At 38.9% G+C, this 17,687-nt stretch overlaps 1 protein-coding gene across 1 annotated transcript; it reads left to right on the forward strand.

Moving 5' to 3' along the window:
* The first annotated feature begins 4,913 nt into the window (after nucleotides 1-4,913).
* dctd (dCMP deaminase) lies at nucleotides 4,914-12,738 on the forward strand. The gene is given in 6 exon segments (NM_001016265.2): nucleotides 4,914-4,954; nucleotides 6,081-6,192; nucleotides 7,274-7,409; nucleotides 8,698-8,814; nucleotides 10,086-10,182; nucleotides 12,289-12,738. Coding segments are annotated over 6 exon segments (573 nt in total). The 5' UTR covers nucleotides 4,914-4,925; the 3' UTR covers nucleotides 12,371-12,738.
* The last annotated feature ends 4,949 nt before the right edge of the window (nucleotides 12,739-17,687 follow it).

Raw genomic sequence — 17,687 nt, forward strand, 5'->3', positions numbered from 1 at the left:
TGCTTCTAGCACTCCAAGAAAATTGTATAATGAAAGGTAGTGGCTACTGGCATCCCAAGTACATTATAAGAGCAGTTGCTATAGTGAGAACCATTGAACACTGGCACCCAAATACATAGTAAATGATAGATTCTGGCATCCTAAGCATACTATACAGCACAAGGTAGAGGATACAGTGAAAGCCACTGGTTATGGGCACTTCAAGCATTATATACATGGAGAATTAGTTGGGTATTAGCACCTAACAACATTATGTATTAAAGAGACAATGTTAATACAGCAAACACATTTTAAAGTTCTGGTGCCTAAAATGCATTCAGCAATGACAGGCAGTGGGTACTGACAACCTATGTTAAGTATTATACACTAGAGGCCAAGAGTTTTAAGACACCTGCCTGTCCAACATCTCGTTCCCAAACTAAAGGTATTAATATAAAGTTAATCATTTTCTTTGCCATTAAAGCCTCTACTCTTCTAGGAAGGCTTTTTCACCAGAATTTGGAACACTGTTAGTGGGATTTGCTTCCATTCATTGACAAGAGCATTCATGAGGTTCGCCACTGATATAAGGGGCCAGACCGGTTTACTGACGTCTTTCAGTTCATCTGACTGCCTTTGTGGCCTCCTGCTGGAGAAAAAATGCCAGTAACAGCTTCCACTGGCTCCCTTTGACTTCAACTGGAATTGGGTGGTGAAAGAGTGAAAACATTCTGATGCATTCCCTTATTTGTGTGCATTTATTTGCAGGGGTACTGACACCCCATTCTCATTATACAGTTAAAGGCAGTGGACACTGACACTCTAAGCACATTATATAGTAAGCGGTAGTGGGTTCTGGGAGAGGCAGTAGTTACTGGCATATCAAAAAAATCCAAAACTTTTTTGATATGGTGGTTTGATTTGGCCTTTAATCTGGGGGCTATATCCCATTAACTCTGGCCCTGACAGTACATTTAGGACCATTGTGTACCAACATATATTATTGTTCTTATTATATTAGAGTCTACTTCCTCCATGTCTTTTTTTGATCCTCTTTTCCCACTTTTTGTGCCAGTCTGTGATTTCAGGGCTTACTGAAGTTTCAGACTCATGCAGTGCTTATGTATTGTTCCTTGGATAACCTTGTGAGCCAGTTCAACAAAGTTGGACAGCTGGCATTCACTTGGCATTAAATTGCAGCATGACAAGTGCCTAAATATAAGGGCAATTGTGTTCTGTGAGGTAGTAATGTGCAGAGCAGGGCTACAAACTGGCCAGGGGGTCAAAAAACTGCAAAGGAGACTAGTGTAGTTTATTTACCTAGACACTAGACACATCTTCACCTGACCAACCAATCAAATGTATGCTTTCATTGTTCTACCTGCACTCGACTGCAACCTATTTGAATGGATGTTCCCAATCACTGCTCAGTGTACTTTACAATCCATTCCCTTAGCAAGCAAATTACTTTGTATTGAAGGTTTAGTTTTTTTATTGCACGTGATTGAGCAAGAAGCTAGAAAAAGCAAATCACTGCGGATTTCTAGTTACCAGTCTGGCTTTCTCTGCACTCATTCAATGCTTTGCAGCTCTATGTACAAAGTTGTTGCTGTCCTGCACCTTATCAATAGGGTGGATTTGCAGATTGAATAGTAGGGTTGAAACTTTATATACATTACTATTATGTAATACTATGCAATAAACTGTAGGTATAAAAACTTCATTAATGATGTGTGTTTGGAAATGCTGGCACCGGTATTTGAGAAACACTTAGTGGGATCAAACAATAAACTAAAGAAATAACCTGCATTATAATAAGCATAATGTTATGGAAAGAATAAATGGACTGAAAAGGCAGCTAAATAGATTTTGTCAACTCTATAAAGCTTTGATTATTTTTGTTATCTCAGACGAGTCTTCTACTACAAATAAAGGGCGTCATATTTTATGAGGTCATTCTGCTGTAAACCCGAAAATCTCATTTGAAAATTAATGAGGATTTGTTCCAGACAACACCGAAAAGGTGCTTTAAAGAATGCAGAGATGATTTGCTTCACACGCAGGAGGAAAAACAGAAATGCAGTAGGTGGCAGTGCGTGACTTCTCTGTTCCGAAGAACGCAAGCCTCTCACTGAGATTTCTGTGGCTTAAAAGTATTCCGGTGTTCTCTCTCAGAGAATGACAAGTGGCCTAAAAGAACTACAGGGTTAACAAACTAAAGCTAAATAGGGTCTGGTCAGGGTAAACAGAACAGACATATTTTAACATTAACACTTCTATTATTGTCCAAATCTATACCTTTTTCATTCTTCTTTCTCATATCTCCTTTCTCTTTTTTATCCCCAACTAGGGGGCTGATTTACTAAGACACGAATTCGAATCCGAATTGGAAAAATTCAGATTGGAAAACGAACATTTTGCGACTTTTTCGTATTTTTTGCGATTTTTTCGGCGCCTTTACGACTTTTCGGAAATTATCGCGACTTTTTCGTTACCAATACGATTTGCGCGAAAAACGCGACTTTTTCGTAGCCATTACGACTTGCGCAAAAAAACGTGAGTTTTTCGTAGCCATTCCGAAAGTTGCGCAAAATCTGGCGATTTTTTCGTAGCGTTAAAACTTGCGCCCCTAAGTACCAACATATTGCACAGTGCTGTACAATAGAAGGGCGTGTACAGTATATTAAACAGGGATGGACTGGGCCAATGGGACACTGGGAGAAATCCTGGTAGGGGTTGCTGCCTACCCAGGCACAGGGGGAATGTCTCGCTTTGCAGCAGCTGCAAGAGGTGGTACACGGTCGGTTGGTGGGGTTTCATCGCTGGGGTGGTAGACCATTGGGTAAGGTCCAGTGGGCCACAAACACCCTAGTCTTACACTGATATCAGACATACAAATTCTGATCATTAAAGGAGAAAAAGAGGGCCCTGCATATGTGAGCTTATTGTTTTATTTGTTACTTTGTTTGTTAATTTGTAACTCAAACATGTGCTCTGGTTGACTATAAGAATTAAAAGGACGTATTGACTCTTTTGGTGTTATGGTCGGGCGCCATAGAAGGCGCCTGACCAAAATCTGCCTTCAGCGCTGAATCGGCAGAAGGAGGTAGAAATCCTATTGTTTCTACCTCCTTATCTGCCTGTTTTAGCCCTAAAGGTTAGTGACGGATCTGACGATCTTTCGTGCGACCGATGGTCACATGAAAGATCGTCAGATCGCCACATGTGTGGCCACCTTTAGTGTCTGCCAACTATTTTATGTTCAGAACATTATCTCATTTGTATTTTAAGGGCTTTATCCTACAATTTCAGTAAATGTTCAGTTTCAGATTGTTGCATTTAAACGTACGGCGAATATCTGAATGCTTATGGGAAGAAGGCTAAAATCTGAATGTGTATGGCCACCTTTACACTAGCCCCAGCAGTGTGCAGCACAAACAGACCCCTACACAGAAGTGCAAAATCCACACCCCCCAACTGTCCTGCTTTTCGCGGGACAGTCCCGATTTTTATGGCGCGTCCCGCTGTCCCGGATAGTTCCATGAATGTCCCGCATTGCCCAGCACAGCGGGATGCGCTGGCTGGAGCTGGACGTTCCGACTTCTCCTGCGGCTTCTCTCCATATGCGGCTCCTTATACAGCGCGACAGGCCCTTTTATAAGGTTGCGTCCCTGGGTATGTGTGACGTCATTACGCACGGGCGCAACCTTATAAAAGGGCCTGTCACCGCTGCACAAGGAGCTGCATAAGGAGAGAAGACGAAGGCGGAGCCCTATGGGGGGTACTGTGTATAGGGGGCTACTGTGTATGGGGGCTACTGTGTATAGGTGGTACTGTGTATAGGGGGCTACTGTGTATAGGGGTACTGTGTATAGGGGGCTACTGTGTATGGGGGGCTACTGTGTGTGGGGGGCACTGTGTATGGGGGGGCTACTGTGTATGGGGGGGCTACTGTGTATGGGGGGTACTGTGTATGGGGGGGTACTGTGTATGGGGGCACTGTGTATGGGGGGGTACTGTGTATGGGGGCACTGTGTATGAGGGGGGCAAAACTGGTACTTAGTTATAACTCACTTATAACTGACTGCCTTCTCTCTATATTTGTATTTTAATGTAGGAGTTGCTATATTGTTTTCCTTAGGTCGTTCAGTATGAGGGTATAGCACATTTGCGTCTGATCCTGCCATTTCATCTATATAAAAGGAGTATTTTTTTTAAAATGGGGTGTGGTAATTGGGGCGTGGCCACAAAAGTGGGCGTGGTAACAAATTGCTGCGCTGCGTGCACCAAATCTTTTTGTCCCTCTTTTCATTTTTCAAATGTTGGGAGGTATGAAAATCACACACAGGACTCAGCAGCTATCAGAGAGGGAGAGCCCTGTATTGCTGGGCCCAGGGGCTGGGCAGCAGCTGCACATTGAAGCCATGTTCACTAAATACATTCCAGCTTCACTCACATGCACCACCCGGTTCCACTGCATGCTGGTATCGTAATCTTATTTAACAAGTGGGGCACACAAAAGCTAAAAGAACTACGTTACCCAGCAAGCAATAGGCCATTCGGCTGGGAAAGGGCAGAGGAGGGGCTGCTAAGGCTGAGCACAAGTTGTCCACTTGCAGTTTGCGTAAATTATTTTTGGCGCGCTTTTAAAGTCGAAACCAGCAGCAACTTCCAAAACTATCCCAAATATGTACACCGGCTCATTTGGACTTTCAAAACCCGCCACCCGATTTGAAAAGCTGCCCAATTGGGCTGGAAACCCACCCACCTGGCGAGCCAGCGTCTGGGATTAACGGGTGGGAGGGGCCCCGTCTGTGGAGCGAAACAGCAGCCAATCAGCATTAACCCGGGATAAAGTGAGGAAGTCAAGTTGCTGCTGGTTCCCTGGGTGCGAGGTTGTGCGGATACTGACAGAGCCCGGAACACTACAATTCCTTAGCGGCAGGATGAGCGAAGATTGCGCTTCAACCAATGGGTAACGGGACCGTGCGCCTCTCTTACCCACCTGAGCGCTTTGTAAATTGGTGATTTTGCGCATGCCAGTGGTTATTCAGGAGTCAGTAGATGTTGTGGCTATTGATATAGTCAAACGATCAGCCGCCCCTAAGAGGACTGGTGTCTCATAATAAAAGACAATTGACATTATGACCCAAGGCTCATAATAAGAGCCTAGGGTTGTTTGCCAATACAGCCATCATAGTGCATTGTGCCTGATTCTGAGCTTTCAGAAGGCTACACATTAGAACTGCTTTCAGCTAACCTATTGTTTCACCTACTCCAATGTAACTGGAGGAGTCCCAAGTCTGACATAGATTTCTTAAGCTGGCCAAACACATTAAGATCCGCTTGCTTAGCAAGGTTGGTCCCAATATCCAGCTTATTCGGTTGTTTGGGCCTAGAGCCAAACAGTTGAATTAAAATGGTGGGTATAGGCGCCGTGGCTGATGCGGTCCCCAATCCGACGGAGAAATCAAACCTGCCCGATCAATATCTGGGCGATTTTAGGCCAGATGCTCGTTGGGAAGCACTTTGTTTGTGCCTATACACGTCAGATGAACTACCAAATCGGTCTGAAGGACTGATATTGGCAGGTAAAATCGGCCTGTGTATGACTACCTTTACTATTGAGTGCTATTATCATATCTGGTGGATGCTACCTTCCCATTGTTCTGATCAGGAAGGGAGGGGTGATATCACTTCAACATGCAGCTCAGCAGTAAAGTGTGACTGAAGTTTATCAGAACACAGGTCACATGGCTGTAGCATGGCTCTATTTATTAAGGGCAATAACATATCATTTATATGCCCTTTTATTTTTTGGTTATTGGGCTCCAATATGGAGAAAAGTAATAATAACAAGGACCAATAGTGTTTTGGCTGCCAGTGTCTTCGACCCCAATCTGAAAGCTGAAAAGAGGCATAAGAGGCAGGCAGATAAAGCAAACTATAAAAGAAATAAGACCAATTTAAATTGCTTAAGGTAGGCTGCTCTATAACATACGAAAAGTTAACTTAAAGATAAACTATCCCTTTAAGAGAGTGGTGCAAGGAAGTGCTGGTAATGTGTGTTCGTGTAAATTTCTTTTCCTATTTGTTTTTAGAATGGCAGCTAATTCTCTGTCTAAGAAGCGAGAAGACTATTTGGAATGGTGTGAATATTTTATGGCTGTAGCATTTTTAGCAGCTCAGAGATCTAAAGACCCAAACTCACAGGTAAGAAGATACCAAAGGCTTTTATTTTTTTGCTGCCTCTATCAAGAGTGCAAACTGGCAAACATTTTGGATGTTTTAAACTATTCACACTCTTAAAGGACAAGGAAAGGCAAAGTCACCCCCAAGTGACTTTAATCGCTTACCTCGTACCCCGGGCTGGTGCCCCTGTACGGAGAAAACAGCACCGGGGTACCTGGAGCGCAGCACTTCCTGCTTCCTTTCTGAAAATGCCAGCGGTTGGCGCATGCGCAGTAGAGTTAAATGCCGACTTTTCTGTTAAAAGTTTGGCTTTTCACTCTACTGCGCATGCACGCGCAGGGAACCCGGAAGGAGGAAGCGATCGCTGCTACCCTGGGCTGGTGCGGTTTTCTCCGTACAGGGGCACCAGCCCGGGGTATGGGGTAAGCGATTAAAGTCACTTGGGGGTGCCTAATATTTTGTCACCCCCAAGTGACTTTACCTTTCTTTCTCCTTTAAGAACATGCCCACTCGTGTTAATGGCTGCCTGCCATCAAAACAAAGCTACCTCTTGTTGTTTTGTCAAGCGCCACATCTGGCATCTTTAGATTTTTTCTTTGATTTTAGTGTAGAGGGGAGCACAAGCAGAGGGCTATTATGACAGCTGGTCACATGGTTGGAGCAGGCTGTGGTTTTGAGGACATGTTTTGGTTTTGGTCATAAAGCAAAGATATTTCACCTTTTGAGACCTCCTCAGTAGCCAGACAAGCAAGCTCCTCTCTGACTACTAATAAAATTCTATTTTATATTAATCCCCCATGAACATATATTCTCTCTCTCTCTCATATAAAGTGTGTGTGCCTGTATAATATAGATACTCAGTAGAATAAACAACATGGCACTTTTTATTCATATGCATCAATACACATGCAAAAATATAAATGTTTGCAGTCTATCTACATGTAAATTCTTTTTGAACATATCTTACACATAGATTATATTTTTCCTTACAATGAGAAATTTCTGTCATATGAAAGAGTGGCTAGTATATGACCTTCCCTAGCTTTAATTAATTATACCTACATGTTAAGTTTTGTAGTATAGCCAGTTCTATTTATTTCAGGTCGGTGCATGCATTGTGAACTCCGAGAACAAGATAGTTGGAATTGGATACAACGGTATGCCTAATGGCTGTCACGACGATGTGCTCCCATGGGCCAGGACTGCAGAGGATAGGCTTGATACAAAATACCCTTATGGTAAGTACAGCTAGCACCTAATTGTCCTTGTGGCTCTCTTTGCCATCTATTAAAGAATATGCGCTAACCTATAGTATTAGAATAGTATGCAATGCTATTTGTCTTTCATGTTCTATACCTTTTATTGAAAAAGGCACAGAATATAGGTTTGCTGTAATTTTTATTCCAAAGAAATACATTTCCTGCCAAAATGATGGTTTATAGAAAAAGGGAGAAAGTCCCAAATAGATGTACCTTGTAGGTACCAAGCTACATGGTCATACTTTCACTATTTGTAGGCTTACCAATAGGCATTTGAACACAGTCACAGCTGGGTGACATTTTTAAACATTTGAAACCTGGAAAGACTTTAACGAAGTTTGATTTTGTCCACAGAAATTACAGTAAGTGATTATCTTACATAATTTTTATCTTGCACAAATTTTCAGGAGATAGCACAGGCTTTCTGGTTCTGCTTTAATGTCATCTTGATGACTAGAAACATGTAGCTCTTTGCCTATATACATTTTTGGCATATGTATCTTTTTATTTATTTTAAGTAAATCTCAGGTTTGTTTCCATACATTGGGCTAATAATAATAACACAATGTATAAGGCAGCATTTAAAGAGGTACATAATAATGCTTCTGGTGAAGTATTAGAATTGTTTGGATAGGGACCACTCAATGTACTATGCATAGTAATAATATAGACACTGATTTTCAGTTTAAGTATAAATTGTGTTTTGTTTTTATTTGTCTTTCAATTATACCTCTTACCTAAAATGTAATACACTCTGTTTTGCAATTTCTGAAGCAGAATTTTTTTTTCTAACTACTACTATATAATACTGGTCCTTTTATAGAACTGGTACTACCCATTAATCCTGTCTCCTGCAAAATTATTTGTACTTTTAATATATGTATCATTGGCCTTAGAAGGATCTTGCAAGAAAATGCTTTCCTCCTAAAATACAGGTAACTCGAAGCACACCCTTGTGATTGGGGCTCAATCAAGTGCAAATATTCGCTTCTAAGTTGGTCATTCTTGGCAGCCCATTCATTGAGAAAAAATGGGCAAAATATCCCATCGGCCATGAATTAGATGTGCTCCTCATCTGAGATGCCTCCTTTCTTGTGGCTCCAGCCTATCTGGAATTTGCCTTTCTAAGCAACATCCTTGCTTGTTGACTTCCAAAGATATTTGCCATGTCAGAGTATATGAGTTGTTACATATATAATTTCATTAGTTTAAATGCTCTTGAATTGTCACAAATTTTACTCTTTAAAATGTCTTTCCTTTGTTTTAGTTTGCCATGCTGAGCTGAATGCCATAATGAACAAAAACACTGCTGACGTGAAAGGCTGCACCATGTATGTTGCTTTGTTTCCTTGCAATGAGTGTGCCAAACTTGTCATTCAGGCTGGTAGGTGCCACTCTATTCTAGTCTACATTATTTGCAGTCATATTTATAAAATGTATCCATTCGCACATCACTTAAAATGTAAGATTGTAAAGCTGTATTTAGTTTGCATTAAAGTATTATTTGTGATATGGTTTCTTTAAAGGGATAAGGTCTTGAAGCAAGAAGTTTTGTGCCTTGTCCCCTAAACATTAGACTCAAGTTAAATATGAGTGATTGCCCCTTTATATCTTAAGTTTAAGAAAGTAAGTTCAACAGGAAATTCAGCCAGAAACGTTGCACATTATGCTATGGGCTTTTGTACCAGACTCTGCAGCCTTTAGATTTGGAGATCTGTGGCTATGAATGTAGCTCTGCCTTCTGCTTATTTACAGTGTGTGCCTCAAAGACCGACCTGCAAGTTACAGAAATATACAAAATTAGAATCCCTACAAGGCTGATCAGTTATTAATTTAAATTCATATTACATGGCATCATAGAAACAAATCGGCTGATTTAAGTTCAGTCCTGTAGCATCCGGTCCAGACGGGCAATCTGTGGATTCTGGCGGATGCCCCAAAGGGGCTGCTGTAAGATGCCATGGACAGTCACTATTAATTGGGCAGGTGGGGGATGTTTGGCCTTTGTTTGCTTGAAATGCCAGGGCCTATCTTGAATCCCATTTCAGACCTGGTAGTTTGTGCTTTTATTACAGATATAGCTGCACATTCTGCTAATCTTTTGAAGATTTCCGAAAACACCCAAGATTAGCTTCTCAACAGCAGCCCAGAGCACACTAAAGAGTAGCACTGATGCTCAACAGATGGCTTTACAAGACATAGGGAGCCCCTAATGTGCAACTTTGAAGACATGGGTCATTACTGTCGTAGGGATGTTAGGGAAATTTACTGTTGCCCTGTACTGGTGAAAGTTGCGTGTGTGCTTCAGAAAGACTACTTATATAAATAAGATGCTGTGTAGTCACAGGGAAGCCACTCCAGTTGAGGAAAAAGGAGAAAAGGCGCGGGTTACATAACAGATAAGCTCTGTAGAATACAGTGGTGTTTTTACTAAGCTTTAGCCCTATTTCAATTTTGAATTGGGTGATTTTAAATGATCTGCTACTTGATACACAGAACTTCTGTATTCTGTAGCTAGGTTAAAGAAATTCTAATGAGCAGGAAGCTGAATTTTATGCGAACACTGTTTTCATTATCTGAGAGACTGAATTGATGTACATACAAAATACAAAACTTTTGCTGTACTTTGCTTATGTAGATATTTGTTTTCTTTAGGTATAAAAGAAGTTATTTTTATGTCTGACAAGTATCACGACAGCCCAGATATGAAAGCTGCAAGACACATGTTTGATCTGGCTGGTATCAAATACACGTAAGGCCAGGAAATCAGATTTTAATAGTGTTTTATTTGGCAAAACTTTATTTGATACATTCTAATAGGGTCTGTGCATAGATTGTGTTGTGATAAACATTATGGGATAAAAATAATGAACTGGGATTAAGTGTTTTCATAGAAGTTTGCACTGCCTGGGTTTAACCAGCTGCTACAAAGGTAGTTTCTGCAGTATCGGCCAACCTTACATGTAGGCAGTGTTTCCGGTCTCATGTCCAGCTGTTTGTGTTTAATATATAATACACATACACCGCTAGACGTACACAATATATATATATATATATATATATATATATATATATATATATATATATATATATATATAATATAATATAATATAATATAATTATATAGACTATACTTTTAATAGTCAAATACAGCTCATTGTCTCTGGCTGGACATTACTGAAATAAAATATACCAGCAATACATTTTTGGGGAGTACTGGCTTTGCCATTTGCTTGTCTGTTGACTAAAAAAAGCTGCTCTGGTTCTTTTTCGACCAAAAGAACTGTAGCTAATGGACATCATGACATGTTTTTCCAAATAAAACTATGGATAACTTTTAAATAAAATAATCATGCTTTTTAGAGACTGTTGAAAAAGTCTAGGCAATGGTTAGAGGAGAAGGAAAGGTTAAAAACTAAGTAAGCTTTAACAGAAAGGTCTATATAAATACTACTGCTCAGTCCTCCGTGGGGAAAAAAAGACTGCATTTCTTTACTTCTATTCTGTATGCATAATCTTCTTTGCCAGACTTCCTTCTGCAGGAAGTGAAATCAGACCAAGCTAAAATGGCAGCTGCTTTCTAAAAGGAAAAGTAACACTAAATTTAGGGTTTGTTTGTTTTTTTGTAAGGAAAAAATGTATTCTACCCTGCACAAAGTTTTTTATTTTCAATGTTTTTAAAAAAACCCTTCTAAAACACCACCATGCGATGCTCCACATCTCCTCCTAGCCTTCTGCTTACTGCCAAAAAATGGAAGTCAATTGCTGCTGTACAAAGATATATATATATATAATATATATATATATATATATATATATATATATATATATATATATATATATATATATATATATATATATATATATAATTTTTTTTAGCCTGCCTTTTAATGTTCTCTATCTTAATATAATAGCCAGAGCACTTCTCTTTACAGCTCTCTAAGCTGTTGGTAGTCCGCAACCAATTAGGAACTTATGGGACATAACTTTTCATTTAGTTTGCATTTGAATCTGACTTGAGTGCTCACAAGCTGTGTGACCCCCCCCCAAATTCACTGACTGACTAATAGCTTAGAAAGCTGTAAATGAGGAAGTATTGTTCTGGCTATTATGTTAGACATCTGTCCACTCCAGCCTTTATATTACATTTTTGCCTAAATATGAGAAATATTTATTTTGCGCAGTCTATATATTTTAGCCAGTTTCATTTTGTACACTAAACTGTCCCTTTAAATATTCTTGAGTATATTCACATTCGTGTATTTTGCTGTGTTTTTTCTTGAATTGTGAAAAAAAGCTAACTCAAATTTTGATATGTATGCTCCTCTTTAACAGTACTTTACATTTAAATGCATATGAAAACTTTTTGGATGTTGCCGGCCCTTGTGAACATTTTGTTTTGAGAAATGCCAAATTTTTATTTTGCGTGCATAATTTCAAATCTAAACAAATCGTTTCTATGGCAGGGAAGCATTAGTCCTGCAAATTTCTACATGTAAAATTTTTCAAACATCAGTAAAGAAAAAGTGAGAGAGGGAGAGAATACATTTAACACAAAGGGAAAAACTTTAGCAATGAAACCAGCTCCTGGTGCTAAGTTGTTTAAAAAAAATCTTCCATTCCTGATGATAATTTATGATGTCTGTTAGCTGAAAAACACACAGCCTCAGCAGCTCCATGTGTCTTTTTGTTTCAGTCTATCCCTTCTAAAGATTCTCTCTGCATGGGGCACTGTAATTGGCTCCTCCAGAGAGCGCTTGAATCCTTGAAAAATATATCCATTTTTTTCCAGATTCTACTGTTTTAAAATGAGTTCTGCAACATATTCTAACATTTTCCCCTCTGTTTTTTTTTAAAGGAAATTCATCCCCAAACACAGAAAAATTGTCATTGACTTTGATTCTATCAACAGCAGCGGGCCGAGTCCGAAGCCACTGTGAACTGAAGTCTCTTGCATCTCTGAGTTGCTTTTTGCAGAAATAGGTGGAAATTGTATTAAATGGTTTATTGCTTTCTTATGCAGGGACGCTTATACTTCAAAAGGATGCTTTAGAAAGTATTTCGGGTACTGTCCTCCTGTAGATCTTAGTTTATACTTGTGGCTCACTCTGCTGGGGGGCTTCTGTATCCTGTTGATTAGTATCCTTTTTTTAATATGGGAACAATATTATAAAAACTTGTTAAGTTTGTGCGTTATGCTTCCAAAAATAGAAGTAGGAAGTAACTTGTACAGTTTTTAATGTATTAAAGATGTGCTGTAAAGTGCTCTTTGCAACCTATGCTGCTATTAAACATAGTTTTAAATTGAGTCCACAAGTGCTCCCTCATTATTATACAATATACCATTTTCTCAGTTTTTATTAATCATCTTGGTGGCCAGTTGGTGATTAATGCAATTTGGCTACCCATGTATAATAGTAATATTCAACCAATTGGATGTCCTGAAATGAGGGTTGCCGCCTTTAACAGGGAAGATATCTCCTGGGGAGGATCCATAAAGGGGTGGGTTGTGACATAAATGGGTTGCGTTTTGGTTTTGGGGCATTGTTATGACATCAAGGGGCAGAGCTGTGGTGTCGACACTTAATCAGAAGTGGATTTTGTGGGAGATAACAAGGGGGGAATAGGGCAGATCAGAGGAGGGTGGGGTGGATTAACAAGTTATTACAAATTTACTGGCATCTACATTGCTGGTAAATTTATTCAGTATCCCATAAAGGAGGTAATCGGCAATCATTCAAAGACTCAACAAAGATATGTTTTTAATAAAGCAAGATTTCACTTAATTTATGGATACATAGAAAGAACCTATATGAAATGATGCCATCAAAATATACTTGGCTAGCTATATTAAAAGTGAAGTTGGAGGCGATCCTGCTGTTTACTATCATCGGAATGAGGTGTTACAAGGGCAAAAATGTTTCTTGACCACATCTTTACCCTCTGCATCCATGCAACAAAATGTAAATGCCTAGTCACATTTTGGATTAATAAACTGATATTTTGCTTGAACTTGCAGCAGTTTATTTTCTATAGGTTGGAATGGTTTGCTCTAAGTTGCAGGAGCTGCCAGTACAATGTGCTTTTTCTAATAGATACTTTATTACTCTGTATAAGGAACAGACAATGCTCAAATATATACAGTAACTGCATTACAACAATAAGCACATTCAAGTCAGGCGCATAGGGTTTTTAAATGATAAATAACGCTGTGGCTTTCTTAACCACTACCTGTAATCCGAAGAGTGTGCACCTGATTTGAATGTGCTAATTGAGTTCTCCCCTTGCTGCAGGTTTGGTTTAATTTATTAGGAATCATTGCAGTTGATTTCAAATGATTGAGGTGCTTGGGCACCCAAACTAATACTGTAATCTGGTGAGCATTGGTTTAGAACACCCCCTTTTGTTTAAACAAATTTCTCTAGTTGCGATGTGATTATGCAATTGTTCAAATAATATTTGAGCTGGAAGTACCCAAAACTGACCCAAAACTAGCATTGAAATGTTCAGTAATATAAACATTATATACAATAAGCTGCTGCCTTGACCACTTATTTTTTCAAAATTCATTAATCGATTTCTAAATTCATTAATGATTTTCTAGAGCTGGTTCAGAAGACATTATTAGTTCTTATAACTGAAGTGCATAGTGCATTTTTAGCAATAACAATGTTACACCTTGTTCAACTAAGACGGGCCCACTTACCCACATTCTTCTTCTTTTTTTTGAAACCACAAAAAAACTCATTTTCTCTAAAACCACAAATGCCAAGTGATTGGTTAAAGTAGCCTTCTAAAAAAAAAAAAAAAAAGCACGAATGGAAAAACAATTTTTTTCCTTTTGACGCACAATGAAGGTGTAAAAAAAACCCCCAAAAACCTCTAAAATGAAGAAGCAAAGAAAGATTAGCCAATTGAAAAAGGAAAACTACCATTGACTTCTACATGACATCAACAGTTTATAGATTTGTTGCAGTTTTGATGCATAATGCTTTTTTGCAAAAAAATACTAATTGTGAAGAAAAATAACATTCACACGTTAGCAAATGCCCCCATAGTTCTTGCAGAGTGAGATAGTTCAACAATTAAATGCAACTGCTTAAACTCAAAGGTCAACAACCACAGATGCTAACCCAAAAGTGATAAGATGCTCACAGAGATTTTTCTGGTGGAGAGGCACAAACTTACAATAATGTGTTATAGATTCTGATATCCAAAACATGCAGTTTTTTACTTTTTACAGTTTATTTAACTTGCCATCTTTGTAGGTAACAAATGTGTGTCCAGCATTATATTTAGTGGGAAGTTACATGTGCTCTTTAAGAAATTCCCTTGGACCTGGGCTCAAAATTGTGCTGGATGATAAGGGGGTAATCTAACAAATGGTCTTAAACTTGCTACTTGTATTGTAACTTATAGTAACCAATCGAAAGGCAGAATTTACTGGACAGCTGAACCGTTCCCCCATATCTGGCACCTTGATAACAGTGCAATAGAATAGAGGCAAGCCCCCTGGCATTTCAACAGTGAGGAAGGAGACACACTACACACATGGTGGACCTAATCACTGATATCCATAATGTTGAAAGAAATATTTGGATTTATGAACACACTATTACAAAAGATATTCCTCTAGACCCTTGGCTAGCATTACTATTCCCCAAACCTGAGGGAGAGAAAATATGGTGAATTTCCTCCATGGAAAGACTTTCTGCTTTACTTCATCACAAACTGGATAACTATGATGAGATTAGATCTGCATGTACAATCTGGTGTGAAAGTCACCCTGTTCTGTTCTGCATCATATCTCAATGGTATTATATGTGTATCTGGATATACAGTGAATACTGGACAGGAGCCCCCCTCCCTCCCCACCTTGGCTTTCACGGTGCACAGAAACAAATCAAGGGCACACATACATATTAGATATATCTTAGACATGCCTCAACTGAGGGCAAAAGTATGGCTTCTTCTAAGTTCTTAATTGTCTACTTGAGAGTAAATACATTTAAGGTGATATTATTTATATTTCCTTTTAAAGATTTCAAAGTCTCAAGAGAAAATTGAAAGGTGAGGAAGTTTTTGTTCAGATTAAAGAAGAAAGCATGTATTGGGGATACAGTGATGATTTCTGGTCCCTCAAGCTAAGCTACATTTTTAATCCTATAACTGTGATATGATAAGTCTTAAGAAGCTTAAAAAAGGGCAGCTCAGAAGTGATACACATTTTTATTAACCATTCAGGAAAAGTTGGCTTTACTGATCTCTCTTTCTTTCTGTTGATGTATACTGTCTTCACAGCCTGGCTCTTTTCACTGAAGGATCTGTAGATTTAAAGAATAAGCTTAACAGAAAAAGGCTAATCAAAGAAAATTATTTAGACTTTATAGCGCTCAGAAGCAGATGCAACACTAAGAATTTATTAAAGAACCCTGAATATATTTATCAGGGCTTAAGAAGAGGAACCTTTGAGCCCCCTGTCCAAAGCTCAAATAATGCATTTTTTATCAAGGGTGAATTAAAAATCTTCAGACAATGTCTACAGTAAAAGTGTAACAATCTTCAGGTTGGCACCAAACAGCTACTGTTGTCCACAGGAGCTAGATAGTATGGCATCTACTAAGTGGCCAATAGTGAACAAGGATTGCGCTGGGAGGCCTGCCCCAGGATGTCACAGCTGGGACCCTGACTAAACACAGCAGGCTACACTTAACTATTACATGGCAGACCAATTGCCATTTCTCTTGGCCCCACAGTTCAACAACTGAAAACACATTGGGGCACATTCAACAAGTACGAGTTCAAATCCCGAAATGGGTAGAAATCGGATTGGATATGATCATTTCTGATGATCGCAAATATCACGAAAATGCTTACGAAAAAATCGCATTAGTCACGCTAATATCGCATTGGCAATCCGAAAGTCACAAAATTTTCATATCCAAATGATCCTAAATGGCGGGAAAACCTTTCTGACTTTGAACCTTCAGTGCATGATTTTGGAAGCCTCCCATAGGACTCAATGGCACTCTGCAGTTCCAACCTGGCCCAAGGAAAGTCACGATACCGAAGCTTGAATGAATCCGTAACTTTCGCACTCTACGCAGCAATATGATTTAGTCACGTAATTTTTGACTCACAGTACGAAAAAGTGCAAATTAGTGAAAAAATCGGCAAAAATACGCAAGGTAGGAAAAAGTCAGAGTTGGACCGATCATACTTAATATAATACTTAATAAATCTGCCCCAATGTGTATCCTTGTCAGAGAGCTTCCCTATGTTTCTAGATAATATGCAAGGTCCATGGTGAATTCCATTCAGATGATTACACTTATTAATTGGAATGGAAGTTTTTCTTCTAAGCAAGAGGTTGTTGATCAAGCTCTTATAAAAAAATGTTTCCCATGTTTACTTTACCATGCCTGCTCATTTTTAAGGGGGATGTATATTTCTTTCTAGTATTTCTACTAACAAATATATGAATGTCTAATACAAACAAAATATTCATGTTGGGAAAAAAGAACTTTTTATTCTCTGGCTGTTCCATGTGGTTAGTCTTTGGTGTGTGGAACTAAATGTTTCATTCTTTGTGTGGATTTTGTTTTTCACCTCATTAGAAGTTTTTGCCTAGTGCACAATAGCATTCAAAATATTCTGTATTGTTTTAGTCTGTTTCACCCCACTGCCTGCAAAAGCTACAACCTTGACTTTTTACATTTTTTTTATCTAATATTCTTTAAAAGTCTCTGTAGTCTTCACCTTTGAAAAATCCTTGTATTTCGGTTTCAGTCCACTGCATCTGAACAATTGCAAACATACAACTCTAAGTCTCCTTTTTCAGAGTCCTCAGTGGTGATTTCTATTGATTTTGGGAAGTCTGATCACCTCAGAATCCCCACTGATAGGCTGACTGAAGCTTCAACATAAATCCTCCATGTCACTCCAATGCCAGTGCTGTCGACAGAAGTCTTTTTTTTGTAGCAGATACAAAGATCTTTAAAAAACATATAAAGCAACCAACACTAACAAGGATACTGAAGATCATACCACCTTATAGCACTGGTGTATTAACATCTGCTTATCTTTGATGGAAATGATCAAATATGGCAATGCCATTTGCTATAGAGTCTTTTTTGAGCTAACAATTCTTTATCTTCGTTTGATTTGCTTGCTTTATTGGATTCTAGCACATGTTTTAGTAGCTTAAACGTTTGCTGCTCCAAATTATAGAAAGATCCAGAAAACCAGTCCAGTTTC

This window comes from Xenopus tropicalis, chromosome 1 (assembly GCF_000004195.4).
Source record: "Xenopus tropicalis strain Nigerian chromosome 1, UCB_Xtro_10.0, whole genome shotgun sequence".
In the NCBI taxonomy this organism is placed as follows: Eukaryota; Metazoa; Chordata; class Amphibia; order Anura; family Pipidae; genus Xenopus; species Xenopus tropicalis.